This window comes from Notolepis coatsorum (genome assembly GCF_963971535.1).
Source record: "Notolepis coatsorum genome assembly, chromosome: 7".
NCBI lineage: Eukaryota > Metazoa > Chordata > Actinopteri > Aulopiformes > Paralepididae > Notolepis > Notolepis coatsorum.
Genome location: NC_140171.1, coordinates 48432976 through 48449670, shown reverse-complemented (window position 1 = coordinate 48449670; position 16695 = coordinate 48432976). Strand labels below are relative to the sequence as shown.

The 16695-nt window shown below is 44.8% G+C and overlaps 1 protein-coding gene across 3 annotated transcripts in view; it reads right to left on the bottom strand.

Annotated features, from left to right (window-relative positions):
* htt (huntingtin) overlaps positions 1–16695 on the bottom strand; it is a gene marked incomplete at its 3' end in the record, with an annotated part of 160495 nt that overhangs the window by 65154 nt on the left and 78646 nt on the right. For all 3 annotated transcript variants that reach the window (XM_084318190.1, XM_084318189.1, XM_084318188.1), the window contains 6 exons: positions 15214–15356; positions 13207–13438; positions 12493–12634; positions 11462–11641; positions 9733–9909; positions 1656–1732 (listed from right to left, as the gene is read on the bottom strand). In XM_084318190.1, the coding sequence (XP_084174316.1) occupies positions 1656–1732; positions 9733–9909; positions 11462–11641; positions 12493–12634; positions 13207–13438; positions 15214–15356 (951 nt within the window). The remainder of the gene's footprint in view (positions 1–1655; positions 1733–9732; positions 9910–11461; positions 11642–12492; positions 12635–13206; positions 13439–15213; positions 15357–16695) is intronic.

The window sequence follows — 16695 nt, the reverse complement described above, 5'->3', positions numbered from 1 at the left end:
CGCCCTGTAGCTCTCACCTCCATAGCCATGAAGTGCTTTGAGAAGCTAGTAAAGGGCTACATCTGCTCCTCCCTCCCCATCAACATGGACCCCCTGCAATTTGCATACCGCCCCAACAGGTCCACGGAGGACGCCATATCCCATGTGCTGCACACAGCAGCATCACACCTGGACAAGAGGCAGGGGAACTATGTGAGAATGCTATTCATCGACTACAGCTCGGCATTCAATACCATAGTCCCCTCCATACTCATAGCCAAGCTCAGGGACCTGGGCTTGGGCTATGACCTCTGCCAGTGGGTCTTGGACTTCCTGACTGGCAGACCCCAGGTGGTGAGAGCAGGCAACTGCACCTCCTCATCCATCACCCTCAACATAGGGGCCCCCCAGGGCTGTGTTCTGAGTCCCCTCCTCTACTCCCTGTACACACACGACTGTGTGGCTCAGCGGAGTAGCAATACAATCGTCAAATTTGCTGACGACACAGTGGTGGTGGGCCTGATCTCTGCCAACGACGAGAGGGCCTACCTGGAAGAGGTCAAGGTCCTGGCGGGATGGTGCCAGGAAAACAACCTCTCCCTGAACGTCAGCAAAACAAAGGAGATGATTGTGGACTTCAGGAGGTCGGGGGTCAAGGACTACAGCCCCCTCAGCATCGACGGGGCACCGGTTGAGAGAGTCAACAGCTTTAAGTACCTCGGAGCCTACATATCCGAGGACTTGACATGGACCACACACATTGACAGTGTTGTGAAGAAGGCACGACAACGCCTCTACTTCCTCAGGCGCCTAAGGAAGTTCCAAGTCAGCCAGAAGATCCTTAAGAACTTCTACTCATGTACAATAGAGAGCATCTTGACCGGCAACATCACCTCCTGGTTTGGGAATAGCACTGCACAAGACCGAAGCAGACTACAAAGAGTGACACGTTCAGCCGAACGCACAATTGGAGGGGGGCTCCCCACCCTCCAGAACATTTACTACAAGCGTTGCAAGGGCAAGGCTAAGAGAATCATTAAAGACTCCAGTCACCCGAACAACTGCCTCTTTGAACTGCTGCGGTCAGGCAAGCGATACCGGAGTCTCAAGGCGAGCACAGAAAGACTCAGAAGAAGCTTCTATCCCCAGGCCATCAGGCTGCTAAACGAACAATGAATGAACACTACACAACAACAACCACCAAACGCACATAGCACACACATCCACACGCACACACTCACTTTAAACAAACACACTGTAGCACCCACTCCACACACTTTATAGCACACACCCACTTTAAACAAACACACTGTAGCACCCACTCCCCACACTTTATATTTATGGATGAAGGATTGCACTACAACTCGTACCTTACTGTAAATTGTACCTAAAATTGTACCTCATCCCATTTCTGCTTTGCACTAGATAGTACTGTACATTAGTACACTGCATAGTATTGTGTATTGTATATTATATGGTAACTCAGAACATTGTACATATGTCTATACCGAACACTGTGACCTCATTTTCTTCTTCTAAATTCATGCTATATTATGTTATTATGTTATTTGATACTATCTTGTCTAGCACAGTCTCTGGAGCGTAACAGTAAGAAGCATTTTGTATGAAAGTATTCTGTACTTCTGTATGACAACTATTAAAGAACTTGAACTTACCTCTGAGCCAGGCCAGTGGTCTGGAGGTACTCCTGGATCCGGTCCAGTTCCTCCACGGGCAGCTGGGCAATACTGTTCTGAAGGGGGGGGAGCGAGACATGGAGCACTGGGTCACTACTGCAGCTCACCACAACACTCTCACCACTAATGCAGCTCATCACAACACTCTCACCACTACTGCAGCTCATCACAACACTCTCACCACTACTGCAGCTCATCACAACACTCTCACCACTACTGCAGCTCACCACAACACTCTCACCACTACTGCAGCTCACCACAACACTCTCACCACTACTGCAGCTCATCACAACACTCTCACCACTACTGCAGCTCATCACAACACTCTCACCACTACTGCAGCTCACCACAACACGCTCACCACTACAGCTCATCACAACACTCTCACCACTACTGCAGCTCATCACAACACTCTTGTTGTAACTATTATATAAAATACACTTTCACCAACAGACTCAAAGTAATATATAAAACACACACATAGTTTAGTTGCCGATAACGTTTTGTTTTATTTGTTTTTATTTGCTTTAATGAAGTTGAAAGTGCATTGCGTGTTTGCCACCACTAATAATATCCGTCTTTCAGCACCACACAAGAGTGGACAGCTCCTGCCAGAGACAGCAGCTGCTGCTCTGAACTGAACTCTGAACTCGACTTGATTGTTGTATTAGAAACAGCCGTGATATGTTTGGTGCGGCTCGTCAAGCAGACAGAATGTAAAATGAGTTTGATGGTGAAAGAACTAAATTGTAAACTAATAGAAAAATAAAAGAAATTAAGATTTGATTAAAAAGAAAAGCAACGACTGGACATTCCTGTTTTCATCTTTGTAACAGAAGCTGGTGCCGAAACCAGGGATAAGAACAAAGAAAAGAAGTGCTTTGAAGACAAAGAAGGATCAAGGAATGTACAGACATGTCCAAGCCTACAGCAATGATGTCCAAGACACAACTAAAGAAACTACTTCTGAAAAGAGGGGTGGTAAGGACTGCAATAACAAAGTTGATCAATGTGATAGATGTTGGAAAACAGATTTGGCCGAAAGGATCTTTTAATCAATGCCCATATGAATAAGTTATTAAACTTGACCCCGGTTAAACATGCAAATGACACCGTCGCCCTACAAAAACTATATGATGAGATCGAAATACAAGTCAGAAGTCTGTCAGCGCTCAAAGTCGCCTCTGAAATGTATGGTAGCCTACTCTGCCCTATCCTAATGAAAATGGTGCCAGAGAGAATAACGCTTGCGTTCAGCCACTAAAGAGAGGAAGACGACATGTTGGAAGTAGAAGGCTTAAAGGAAAACTCCAACATTTTGGGAAATTAGCTTATTTAACATCTTCCCTGGAGTTAGACAAGAAGATGCATACCTACCGGTATTTTGTCTCTGTGCGTGCATTTAGCTTAGGGAACAGTCGCTCCGTTAGCATAGCTTAGCTTCATCACTGGAAGTGAGGCGTGGCCGGAGCCTTACAGTGTATAGTTTGATTGATTGAAAAGTTTATTAACAGATTGCAGAATACACTCCAAAACGTTCATGTAAACATGTTGTGACCTGTGTATTCACCACGTGGAGAAATAAAAAATAATTTAATTAGACAATTACGTTTTATAAGCAAATATACTCTGAACAATTTTTTTGCCCAACCACTCCTCTCTGAGCGCAGCCAGTGATTTCAACGTGTCGTCGTGATTGTTGACACTCATTCATTCAAAGGATCCGAACCGATTGAAGTTTATGGATACCATGACTTGAAATCCTCTTACCTTGACGATTAAAAGCCTCCCCAATTTAGAAAACAGTAATCCAATGGCTGGTATTGTTATACCGGATGCTCTGAGCTAACCGGAGCTAACGCAGATCAGGATGGTAAAGCATATATAATGACTTCCTTTCTGGGGTTGTCAAAATAAAAGTGCAACGTTTATAGCAGCGGAAAACGTTTATTTTGTACATTATCTAACGTTAACACGAACCTAAACTAACTTTAGGTTGCAAGATGTGGAAATATTAATCGGATCCGACTACTATTGGAAAGTGGTCTCTGGAAAGATTGAAAGACTACAAGACGGACTAGTGGCAGCTGAGAGCAGCTTCGGATGGCTCATTCAAGGCACGGTAACTACAATGCACGTCAGCACCATAACCAACGTTGGAGTGATGCATGTCAATGTAGATAATAAAATACTGTCTGAACAGTTGCGCTCATTCTGGGAGCTAGAATCCCTGGGAATCAACCCTGAACCGGAAACAAAGTTGAGCGCCAATGATGAAAATGCCCTGAAACAATTCAAAGAAACCATTACGCACAACGGAGAACGTTATGAAGTGCAACTACCATGGCGCACAGAGACTTTGAAACTGTCATCAAACTACAGAATTGCAGAGAACAGGTTTCAACGTCTGATGAGAAGATTTAAACATGATGGTGAACTCTTCACAAGATACAGTGAGGTGATCGATGACTACTTGAAGAGAATCATTGAACCAGTCAAAACCAAGACTACCGGTAACCCATTGTACTACATGCCACATCATGCTATTGTGAAGGAGGAACGCACAACGACGAAAGTCAGGATTGTATTCGATGCGTCATCACATGATGGAAACAGTGACTCACTTAATGACTGTCTATTAACTGGCCCCAACTTGAACCCCAATTTATTGAGTGTTCTATTGAAATTCAGGCAACACAAAATTGCTTTCATGTCGGACATTGAAAAGGCCTTTCTACAAATCTCAATAAACCAGACAGATCGAGACGCACTGAGGTTCCTGTGGACAGACAAGACACCTCATACAGAGAATGGAAACGAACATAATGAGTGCATAATGAGGATGACAAGGGTTCCATTTGGCGCGACTGCCAGCCCATTTCTACCGTCAGCAACTATCAGACATCATCTGGAGGGATTGAGTCAACATACCCCTCTACGGTAAAAGCATTAAGAGAAACGCTATATGTGGATGATTTCATAAATGGAGCGGATACAGTAGAAGATGCATACAAGTTGTATAAAGAATCCAAAATAATCATGGACAAGGCCGCGATGAAGATGTGTCCAGATCCTTCCCAGAGACAGTCGCATTTCTCTCCTCTCCCCAGGCTCCTCAAGGCCGTTCCTACCGCCGCCTCTACTGCTCCATGGAGCCCGACGCTGCTATGCTCTGCTTCGTGCCGGTTGCCGGACTATACTCAAATCAACTCTAAATGGATCTAATCAGTGGATTGCATATTTTCTTCAAGAAGCAGAATAAGGCTAACCCTCTCTGCGTATTGGGACATCATAATCAGGCTACCAACTTGAAGACGTGGTCATTTTTGGATTATCAAAGCTTTTGGACTGCAATAAGAAGATTTTGGATCTGTTTACCGCGCACAGGACCTACCAAAATGAACTGATTAAGACACTTGGACTAATAATGCATTCAGTCATTTGGACGGAGTTGTTAAAACTCACTCCACTCAAATCAATAGTTATATTTCACTCTATTCAAATCAAATTTAAAGTGACGTGGATGGGATAAATGTGCCAGTCAGTCAGCCAAAACAAATTCCTGGACCAAGGTCGAAACAGGGAGCTGCTGGAGTCGAAGGCCCTCCGGGAGATAAGAGTGGCAAGCGGCTTCGCCACCCCCAGCCCCCTCCCCCTCACCCCCCCTCCTACGTGTATGGCCCAGCGCCTCACGTTGGTGATGGCAGCTAACTCGTATGCGTGCTGGAGGGGGGAGCCAAGGCTGTATCGTCAACCCCCAACCCCCCCAGTCCCACCCCCCCCCCCCTTCCTCTGCATTGGCGCTGCACTGTCGGCTGCCTCGTGTGAGGGATCACTCCCCCCCCCCCCCCCTACAGCCCTGTAACAACCCCAACCCACTCCCCCCTCCTTCCGTACATGGCGCTGCCTATGACGGCTGCCAGTCTGTTTGCGGTGGTGAATACGCATAGGTTTGTCTCAAGGCTCTGTACCATTATTACTATCTAAAATGTAATAATTGTGGAATATTACTGTAATGAGCTGTATGTGTATGATCCAAGCGTCCTACGATCCTCATAGGAGCATAACAGAAAAAAGCATTCCATGTGAAGGTATTCTGTATTTTTGCATGTCAACTAATAAAGAAACTTAAATGGAAAACTAATTCGCCTGAACTACAGAACAAACTAAAGGAAACGAAAGTGGACCAGAATGCCCCAGTCAAGGTTCTGGGAATGACGTGGAGAACGACATCGCCCCGTCAAATTGAAAAGGAGACCAATAGGCATAGCCTACAAGAGCCCATTGAGGAGACTGTCAAACAGTACCACGTTGTGACCGAAACGAAAACGTACCTAAAAGAAACTGCAATTATTCTGCTTGAAAATTACAGTAGGCTAACTACAGTTCTCAGAATTACTGCATGGGTAAACCGATTTGTGCATAACTCACGCAATAAAAGTAAACGCCAAGGGCCACTAACGGCAGTGAAAATGAACACAGCAAAGTTATACTGGATTGCTGAAACGCAAAAAAGAGCTTTCTCACAAGAAATGACGGAACTGCAAAAGGGAACGGATATTCACAAGCACTCGAAAATTAAGGATCTAAACCCATTCTTGGATAATGGAGTAATGAGAGTTGGAGGTAGATTGCAAAAATCTAGCCTAAGATATGGACAAAAACACCCATTCATTCTACCCGCACATGACGTATTTACAGTACTGGAAATAAAACATGCGCATGAAGAGGTAATGCATAATGGACTTCAGAACACCTTAACACAGCTACGTGAGCGTTTCTGGATTCTAAGAGGACGACAAGCAACTAAACGGATTCTAAATCGATGTCTCATTTGCAAAAGGTTTACAACCAAGGCCAGTCAGGAAATAACAGCACCTTTACCTACGGACAGGACAACTGAAGCCGCCCCATTTGAGGTGACTGGAGTCGACTTTGCAGGACTGTTGTACGTCAGACCTAACCACATAAAGGCCTACATTGCTTTATTCACGTGCGCAGTGACCAGAGCTGTTCATTTAGAATTAGTGTCAGACTTGACAACACCAAACTTTCTTTTGGCCTTCAGAAGGTTTATTGCAAGAAGAGGCATTTGCTCAACAATTTATTCGGACAATGCACAGAAATTTAAAAGGGCATCACAGGACATCACAAGAAATATGGAAGTCAATGAAATCCAAACAAGTGAAGGACTTCTTTGCAGAAAAACGGATAACCTGGAGGTTTATTGTGGAAAGAGCTGCATGGTGGGGAGGTATATGGGAGCGTATGGTGCGTTCAGTCAAGACCAGCCTCAAAAGGATCGTGCGAAAGGCATTTTTTTATTTTTTTTATATCTACTTTTTCTCCCATTTTCTATTTTTCTCCCATCCCAATTTCGTATCGTCCAATTCTACCCTCCCCTGTCTCGAACGCTGTTAGGCCATGCCTCACACAAGCCGGCTGCAATGTGGATGAAGCCTTACATCACGCGTCCCCTCCGGTACTCGAGGAAGCAGCCGTCTCATCTTTTCACCTGCACAGCGTGATCTCTCAGCGGCGAGGGGTCTGCGTGGGAGGGACACGCCGCCCCTGTCGCTTCCTGATTCTGCTGCGCAGGTGCACCAACCGACCTGTAGGAGTCGCTGTCCACAACGTCCGATCCCCACCCATCAGCTTCCCACCCCCTAATACTGCCAATTGTATTAGTATGAACGACCAGCCAAGCTGAGAGCAATGTGGAGAGCTGGGCTCGAACCCAGCATCTCCTGCATTGGTGGTGAGCGCCTTGCCCACTACACCACCTAGCCGCCCCGGGAAAGGCATTTCTGAACTTCGAGGAACTGCAGACCTTTCTGACTGAAGTGGAGGCCGTGATAAATTCAAGACCGCTCACTTATGTGGACCACGAAAGCGAGGTGGCACCTCTAACCCCAGCTCACTTCTTGGTAGGAAACCGAAAAGAGTCAGACATACAACAAGGAACTCGAAAGGACATGAACAAGAGATGGCGGTACAGAGAACGTCTCGTCAATGGATACTGGAATCGGTGGAGAAGTGAATACCTGATGGAATTCAAATCTGCTCACTCATCTTCCACAAAGAAAACAACACCATTAACCCTTTTTAAGTCCGTGGCCGACGTTAAATCATTCATGTAGTATGGGCGATACATAGATCACAGCAGTTTATATGGATCATAATATTCAAACACGCTGAAACTTACCGCACCTTCCTCTGACCGTTGGGTGGTCAGCGTGGAGCAGAAAGTTCGCGATTATGGGATGTTGATATATGCGATCCATTTCCAGGTTGTATAATAATATATACGTCCAAATCATGTCGTTTATAGAGTTATTGGCAACGGATTGCTATCCAGTGTGTCGAGCTCGAGTCCCGCGAGCGATAGCGAGTGGCCGGACCGTAGATGGATGAGCACCACTTCCTGCCACTCATTTCCTGTTTGGGCGATCCGCCGATCGGCCACCAGATGGCGCTCTTGAACCGTTGGAGAGTTGAGAGGAGATCTCAAGACTCCGTGGGTGAAATATGATTGCCATCACAGATTTTTGAAATATTGATCTCAAAGACTCCTTAATTGGCAGATTACGCATGGCGAGCAATGACGTGGTAACACGTTCTTGGCGAGAAAAGGGTTAAAAGAAGGTGATGTAGTACTCGTAAACGAACCCATGTTGCCAAGACAACTCTGGAGAATGGGAAGGATACATGAAGTATTCCCAGGTCGTGATGGCAAAACTAGAAGTTGCTCAATACAGTTGCCAGGAAGAAAAGTAATCAGACGGCCAATACAGTTATTGCATAACCTTGAGATTAATCATCGGGCTGGAGTCTGTTGTAACTATTATATAAATAAAATACACTTTCACCAACAGACTCATAAAGTAATATATAAAACACACACATAGTTTAGTTGCTGATAACGTTTTGTTTCATTTGTTTTTATTTGCTTTAATGAAGTTGAAAGTGCATTGCGTGTTTGCCACCACTAATAATATCTGTCTTTCAGCACCACACAAGAGTGGACAGCTCCTGCCAGAGACAGCAGCTGCTGCTCTGAACTGAACTCGACTTGATTGTTGTATTAGAAACAGCCGTGATATGTTTGGTGCGGCTCGTCAAGCAGACAGAATGTAAAATGATTTTGATGGTGAAATAACTGAATTGAACTAGAAATTGTAAACTAATAGAAAAATAAAATAAATTAAGATTTGATCCAAAAGAAAAGCAACGACTGGACATTCCTGTTTTCATCTTTGTAACAACTCTCACCACTACTGCAGCTCATCACAACACTCCCATCACAACACTCTCACCACTACTGCAGCTCACCACAACACTCTCACCACTACTGCAGCTCATCACAACACTCTCACCACTACTGCAGCTCATCACAACACTCCCACCAACAGAAAAAAAGACATTCTAGGACAGGTTCTCAATCTTTTTCATGTCAAGGACCCTCAAATTGATACACATTAGGCTACGGACCAGAATTTGATATGATTTTGTCTCAGGGACGCCCATCTGAGAAGATTTTTGTTGTTAGATTGAGATTAAATCCAGAATTCCATAACCGTCTATAATGTAGTTGAGGAGTTAAATGTGCTGTAAGTGGTATTCATTTGTTAAAATAAGGTGTTAAATAGCTCTACATTCCAACAGCCATCACTGATAGAGTGTTTGGTCAGTAACATGGGTCTCCCAGTCTCTCCGCTCTGCAGTACACAGACAACATAATGTTCTGTTATCTCTTCCCACTTTATCCAATCAGGAGAGAGAATCCTAGATATTTTTTACTTTTGGAATGTAGAGCTATTATTTTAACATTTTGACCACTTATTTGAACAAAAACATCATCTTTAACAGTGGAGAGAGTGAAATCTATTATCAGGTCACTTGTGTATGTTCTCTCTTTTGGCTAGGTCCTACTGAGTTAAATAGTGCAATTTATTTATTTAAATTTTTATGAGGACCCCCTGGAACCCCCTCAAGGACCCCTGGGGGTCTCCAAATCCCACATTGAGAACCACTGTTCTAACACACACACACACACCTGTAGTGTTTCGGCCAGCAGCATCTCCACTCTGCGGCAGGCCAGTGTGTCCACCATGCGGGCCAGCACCCTGAAAGGAGTGCTGAGTAGCTTGTCCACGTACAGCATCAAAAGGGAGCCTGACTGACTCAGGTGGATCCCTTCCAGACACTGCAGGGTCTTCTTCAACATGGTGGGCTACAGGGGAGGAAGAGAAGTATAGGATATAGAGAGGTGTATTCTTACAGTCGTGGATGTCTCACAACAGGGCCTGAATGTCCCTGGTGAATACATTAGATTGAGACAGTGATGGATACAGATAGAGAATTGTATCCTTAAAGGAGTGATGATAGTGTCTATGAGTGTATTCTTACAGTAGTGATGGATGGAGGTATATATATATAAGAGTGTATTCTTACAGTAGTGATGGATTGAGGTATATATGAGTGTATTCTTACAATAGTGATGGATTGAGGTATATATATAAGAGTGTATTCTTACAGTAGTGATGGATTGAGGTATATATAAGAGTGTATTCTTACAGTAGTGATGGATTGAGGTATAGTTTCAAGTTTCAAGTTTCTTTAATAGTTGTCATACAGAAGTACAGAATACTTTTGTACAAAATGCTTCTTACTGTTGCGCTCCAGAGACTGTGCATGACAAGATAAGTATGAAATAAAAACATAGTAAAAATTAGAAGTAAAAAAAGAGGTCACAGTGTTCAGTTTAGACATATGTACAATGTTCGTAGACGTAGTTACCATACAATATACAATACTGTGCAGTGTACTAATATACAATACTATATAGTGCAAGGCATAAATGGACGAGGTGCAGTTTAGGTACAATTCACAGTAGGTGTACGAGTTGTAGTGCAAATCCTTTATCAATAAATATAAAGTGTAAGTGTGTTTGTGTGATCTAAAGTGTGGAGAGTGGGTGCTGCAGTGTGTTGTTTGTTTGAGTGAGTGTGTGCGTGTGGGTGTGTGTGCTGTGTGCATTTGATGGTTGTTGCATAGTGATTATTGTTCGTTTAGCGATTATTGTTCGTTTAGCAGCCTGATGGCCTGGGGATAGAAGCTCCTTCTGAGTCTTTCTGTGCTCGCCTTAAGACTCCGGTATCGCTTGCCTGACGGCAGCAGTTCAAAGAGGCAGTTGTTCGGGTGGCTCGAGTCCTTAATAATTCTCTTAGCCTTCCCCTTGCACCGCTTGTTGTAAATGTTCTGGAGGGTGGGAAGCCCCCCTCTAATTGTGCGTTCGGCTGAACGTGTCACTCTTTGTAGTCTGCTACGGTCTTGTGCAGTGCTATTCCCAAACCAGGAGGTGATGTTGCCGGTCAGGATGCTCTCTATTGTACATGAGTAGAAGTTCCTAAGGATCTTCTGACTGACTTGGAACTTCCTTAGGCTCCTGAGGAAGTAGAGGCGTTGTCGTGCCTTCTTCACAACACTGTCAATGTGTGTGGTCCATGTCAAGTCCTCGGATATGTGGGCTCCGAGGTACTTGAAACTGTTCACTCTCTCAACTGGTGCCCCGTCGATGCTGAGGGGGCTGTAGTCCTTGACCCCCGACCTCCTGAAGTCCACAATCATCTCTTTTGTTTTGCTGACGTTCAGGGAGAGGCAGTTCTCCTGACACCACTGTATATACTGTATATGAGTGTATTCTTACAGTAGTGATGGATTGAGGTATACATAAGAGTGTATTCTTACAGTAGTGATGGATTGAGGTATAAGTATATCCTTACAGTAGCAAGGTTGTCACAGCGGGACTGGATGGCCTGGATGAAGAGGCCACTAGCAGCAGAGTTGCGGTGCACAGCGCTGATGAAGTCCTGTACCGGAGGCTCATGGGACAGGCTGATGAGGTCACGTACGTGGTTGACGATGAGCCAGGTCAGGTGCTCCGAATCGTGGAGGTTCTGACACTACGGACACACAGAGGGATCCAAGAGTAAATTTATGAAACCCCTAAACGTGGCTTAGCTGAATCATATGAGGAGAAGAACAGGAGAAGAATGAGGAATCAGCAAAACACTAATCATTTCATTTAGAGATGACCTTCAGTGAACTCTAGGGGTTTAACTATGGAATTTAGTGTAAAGGGTGGGGCTAATCCTGTGAATTAAATAAATACATTTCTACAATAATATATTTTTTTTTTATCCACTTTTTCTCCCATTTTCTATATTTTCTCCCATCCCAATTTCGTATCATCCAATTCAACCCTCCCCTGTCACGAACGCTGTTTCTTGCCTCCCACAAGCCGGCTGCAATGTGGATTGTGGACTAAGTCATACATAGCACAAGTCCCCTCCGGTACTTGAGGTAACAGCAGTCGCATCTTTTCACCTGCGCAGCTCGATCTCTCAGTGGCGAGGAGTAACGCGTGGGAGGCTCACGCTGCCCCCGACACTTCCTGATTCTACTGCGCAGGCGCACCAACCGACCTGTAGGAGTCGCTGTCCACAACGCCCGATCCCCACCCATCAGTTTCCCACCCCCTAATACGGCCAATGTGTATTAGTATGAACGACCAGCTAAACTGAAAGCAATGTGGAGCGCTGGGCTCGAACAGGCGAGCCCAGCGTCTCCGCATTCGTGGCGAGCGCCTTGCCCCCTACGCCACGTAGCCGCCCATTTCTACAATAATTTATTATAATATATGTATGATGCATTTCAATCACACACAAACAAAAGTAATTTTCCATAAAATATGTTTGCTTAACAAACTTGCATCTTATCTATATATATATAATAAACCCTTGTAGGGTCTTACCACATAGTCACAGAAGAGGATGAGGGCCCCCCTGCGTACAATCTCCCTGTTGACCATGGCCAGCAAGGCCTCTGGCTTCTCCTCCTCGCCCTCCCCGGAGGAGTGTGGGCTGAGCAGCTTGGTGCTGGACAGACTGTGGCCCCTGGAGGCGAGAGGAGCGAGAGCGGAGGGAGTGAGATGAATGGGGGAGGAGTAGGAACACTGGCAGAGAGGTAGAGACAAGAGGTTGTTGGTGTGTGTACTGGGTATATACACACAATACGTGTCTGCGTCTTTACCTCATGGATTGTGCATGTAAATGCATTTGCGTGTGTGTATATACATGTGTACGTGTCTGGCCGGCTGTGTCTATATAGACATAAGTCTTGACCTCTGATCGTGTGCATGTATACCCATGTATGGTACATACTTCCCTTGTAAAAATGTATCATGGTAGTTTGAAGGTATTTTCAGTTTTACCATGGTACTGCCATGGAAAAAGTCATGTATCGCCATTGTACCACTTTTGTACTTAAATAACATTTAATATATTGTATAATGTAATTTAAACCATGATACAGATACGAGATTAAAAAAATTATTGGAAGTACCAAGATAATTTTTTTTGGAAATACCATGATACTGTTTTGGAAATACCATGATACTGTTTTGGAAATACCATGAAACTTTTTTGGAACTATCATGATACTGTTTCTCAGAGTGCTCAGTCCTCACCTGGGTGTCTGGTGCACCTCGGCCCACCAGGAGTAGTTAGTGTAGTTGATGATGAGGAGGACCTGGCACCAGAGCAGGACCAGGGAGGGGTGTGTGGTGGTCAGACACTGGACCATGGCGTTCAGGCCCTCCAGGGCGTAGAAGGAGCCGGCGTCTGGGACCGCCTGCCCCCCAGCAGCAACCTCCCCCTTCAGTAAGCGGCTGGCTGCGGCTGTGATCCTGCGGAACATGCCTGTAGGAGAGAACAGGACAGGGTGTTGGGTGTTGAAATACTTTGCAGATTTATTTTGCACATAATCTCACACACGCATCCAAAAACTCTGAGTTTGAATATGGCCAGCAGCAGTGTTAATTTTGGCAGCTATTTTCATTTTAGTTTTAGTCTTTAGTCTAGTCAAGTGCTCTCTTTTCGTTTATCATATTTAGTCATCTTCATTTATTTTTCGTTTAGTCAGTTTTAGTCAACTAAATGTCTGAGCATTTTAATCTTAGTCAGTTTTTGTCTCAATTTTGTCTTTTCTGTTTTAGTCTAGATTTTGTCGACGAAAAATAAAAATTATATTATATAAATTATAAAACTTTTTTTTTCTTTTCTTTTTTACAGCTACTGTTTTATATATACTGTTTTTTTTAGTAATAACTAGAAAGTAATGGTATTTATTCAACAATAGGTGATTGTATAGATTAGTATTAGTATCATTAAATGACAACTATGCTTCACCCACGGAAAGGTTGTTGGCACATTGGTTCCACACGGACATTATACGTTGTTCCGTTTAGGTCAGCTAGTAGCAGAGGCTCTGTTGTGATTTTTAATGCACAATAAATATTAAACATTCTCTTTTGAGACTCCGCCTCAGACTCTTATCATTTGGCACTAAAAGCTAAACATCGTCACCGGTATGGCTGTCCGCAACATGTCATTAATTGTGTGCGAGAGGTCGATCAGTTAGCCACATTAGCGTGAGCTAGGTTAGCCAGTTAGCGTGAGCTAGATGGAAAGAATGTAACGTTACTGGTGAAAAAGTGATTTACCTTGGAATACTCCTTTGCCAACTTGCTGTACTTTGCTTGCAGGTCTGCAGCTGGATTATGAATAGCCAAGGTAACGTTAAAGCTAAAACTAGCTTTTCAAATAGCTCTTCAGCTAATGCTAATAACAGAGCTCCCCGTCACACTGCTCTGTCGGGACGATGGCATTAAGAAAAGTTATTATTTTGTCTCGTCTAGTTTTAGTCAACAATATCAACATACATGAAGAGAAATTTCGTCCTGGTTTTTGTAAATTACATTTGTGTCCTCAGTTGTGGTCAACGATATTTAATAAACTATTTAGTCTCATTAGCGTGACAAGGTCTTCAATAACGTGACGTCACGTCTCGTTGTCGTCATGAAAAAACCCTTCGTTGACGAAGATCTTTCGTCCTCATTTTAGTTGACAAAATTAACACTGGCCAGCAGTGAGGGACATTGAATCCTTATGTTGTGTAAATTACATGTGCAATAACTTGCCTTATAGGGACAGCTACCTTATCATTTCATTGAGCTGTAATTAACACAACACAAGGATTCAATGTCCCAGATGACATCACTGGTGGCCAGTCAATCTAATTTACTCTCAATAACTGCCAAACTAAATGAATGTGCGCAATTTTTTTTTGGATGTGTGTAAGATTATGTGCAAAATATATATGAGAATTCTTTTTGACTGGATTTGAAGATTTTTGCTGTGTGTTCAGATGGTGACTAGCGACTTGTCAAACGTTATCCTTCACAACAACAAATATCACCATGTGTGAAATAACAGTGGGGTCTGCAACTACATACACTCATAATGTGTATAAATACCGACCAGATACAAATAAAATATCAATAAATCATCAAATGACCGTGTGTGTGTGCGTGTGTGCGTGTGTGTGTGTTTAGTATTGTAAAGAGAGACTGGTGAAAAAAGAAGCTTTGATACAGTAGAAGCCCTTGGAGAGTGAAGCAGATTCTGTGGCTCACCGCTCTTGAAGATGTGGATGAGACACATGAGCAGGGTTCCAAGCTGCTGGCAGTAGAAGGTGTGCTGCTGCTCCGTCATGTCAACCTTCACCTGTCTGGACGAGATGTCATCCAACAACACTCCTACCAGCTGGAGCAAGAACCTGTGGAGAGGAGGGAGAGAGAGGAGGGGAGAGAAGGGAGGGAGACAGAGAGGAGGGAGTGAGACCGAGAGGAGGGAGGGAGACAAGGAGGGAGGGAGACAGAGAGAGAGGAGGTAGACAGAGAGGAGGGAGACAGAGAGAGGGGAGGTAGACAGAGAGGAGGGAGACATAGAGGAAGGAGACAGAGAGGAAGGAGACAGAGAGGAAGGAGACGAGAGGAAGGAGACAGAGGAAGAAGACAAGAGAGGAAGGAGACAGAGGAAGGAGACAGAGAGGAAGGAGATAGAGGAAGGAGACAGAGGAAGGAGACAGAGGAGGTAGACAGAGAGGAAGGAGACAGAGAGGAAGGACAGAGAGGAGGTAGACAGATAAGGACACAGAGAGGAAGGACACAGAGAGGAAGGAGACAGAGAGGAAAGAGACAGAGAGGAAGGACAGAGAGGAAGAAGACAGAGAAGAGGTAGACAGAGAGGAAGGAGACAGAGGAAGGAGACAGAGGAGGTAGACAGAGAGGAAGGAGACAGATAGGAAGGAGACAGTGAGGAGGTAGACAGAGAGGAGGTAGACAGAGAGGAAGGAGACAGAGGAGGTAGACAGAGAGGAAGAAGACAGAGAGGAAGGAGACAGAGAGGAGGAGACAGAGAGGAGGTAGACAGAGGAAGGAGACAGAGAGGAGGTAGACAGAGAGGAGGTAGACAGATAGGAAGAAGACAGAGAGGAGGAGACAGAGAGGAGGAGACAGAGAGGAAGGAGACAGAGAGGAAGGAGACAGAGAGGAGGTAGACAGAGGAAGGAGACAGAGAGGAAGGAGACAGAGAGGAAGGAGACAGAGAGGAAGAAGACAGAAGACAGAGAGGAAGGAGACAGAGAGGAAGGAGACAGAAAGGAGGTAGACAGAGGAAGGAGACAGAGAGGAGGTAGACAGAGAGGAAGGAGACAGAGAGGAAGGAGACAGAGAGGAAGGAGACAGAGAGGAAGACAGAGAGGAAGGAGACAGAGAGGAAGGAGACAGAGGAAGGAGACAGAGAGGAGGTAGACAGAGAGGAAGGAGACAGAGAGGAGGTAGACAGAGGAAGGAGACAGAGAGGAGGAGACAGAGAGGAGGAGACAGAGAGGAAGGAGACAGAGGAGGAGACAAAGAGGAAGGAGACAGAGAGGAGGTAGACAGAGGAAGGAGACAGAGAGGAGGAGACAGAGAGGAAGGAGACAGAGAGGAGGTAGACAGAGAGGAGGTAGACAGAGAGGAAGGAGACAGAGAGGAAGGAGACAGAGAGGAGGGAGACAGAGAGGAGGGAGACAGAGAGGAGGGAGACAGAGAGGAGGAGACAGAGGAAGAAGA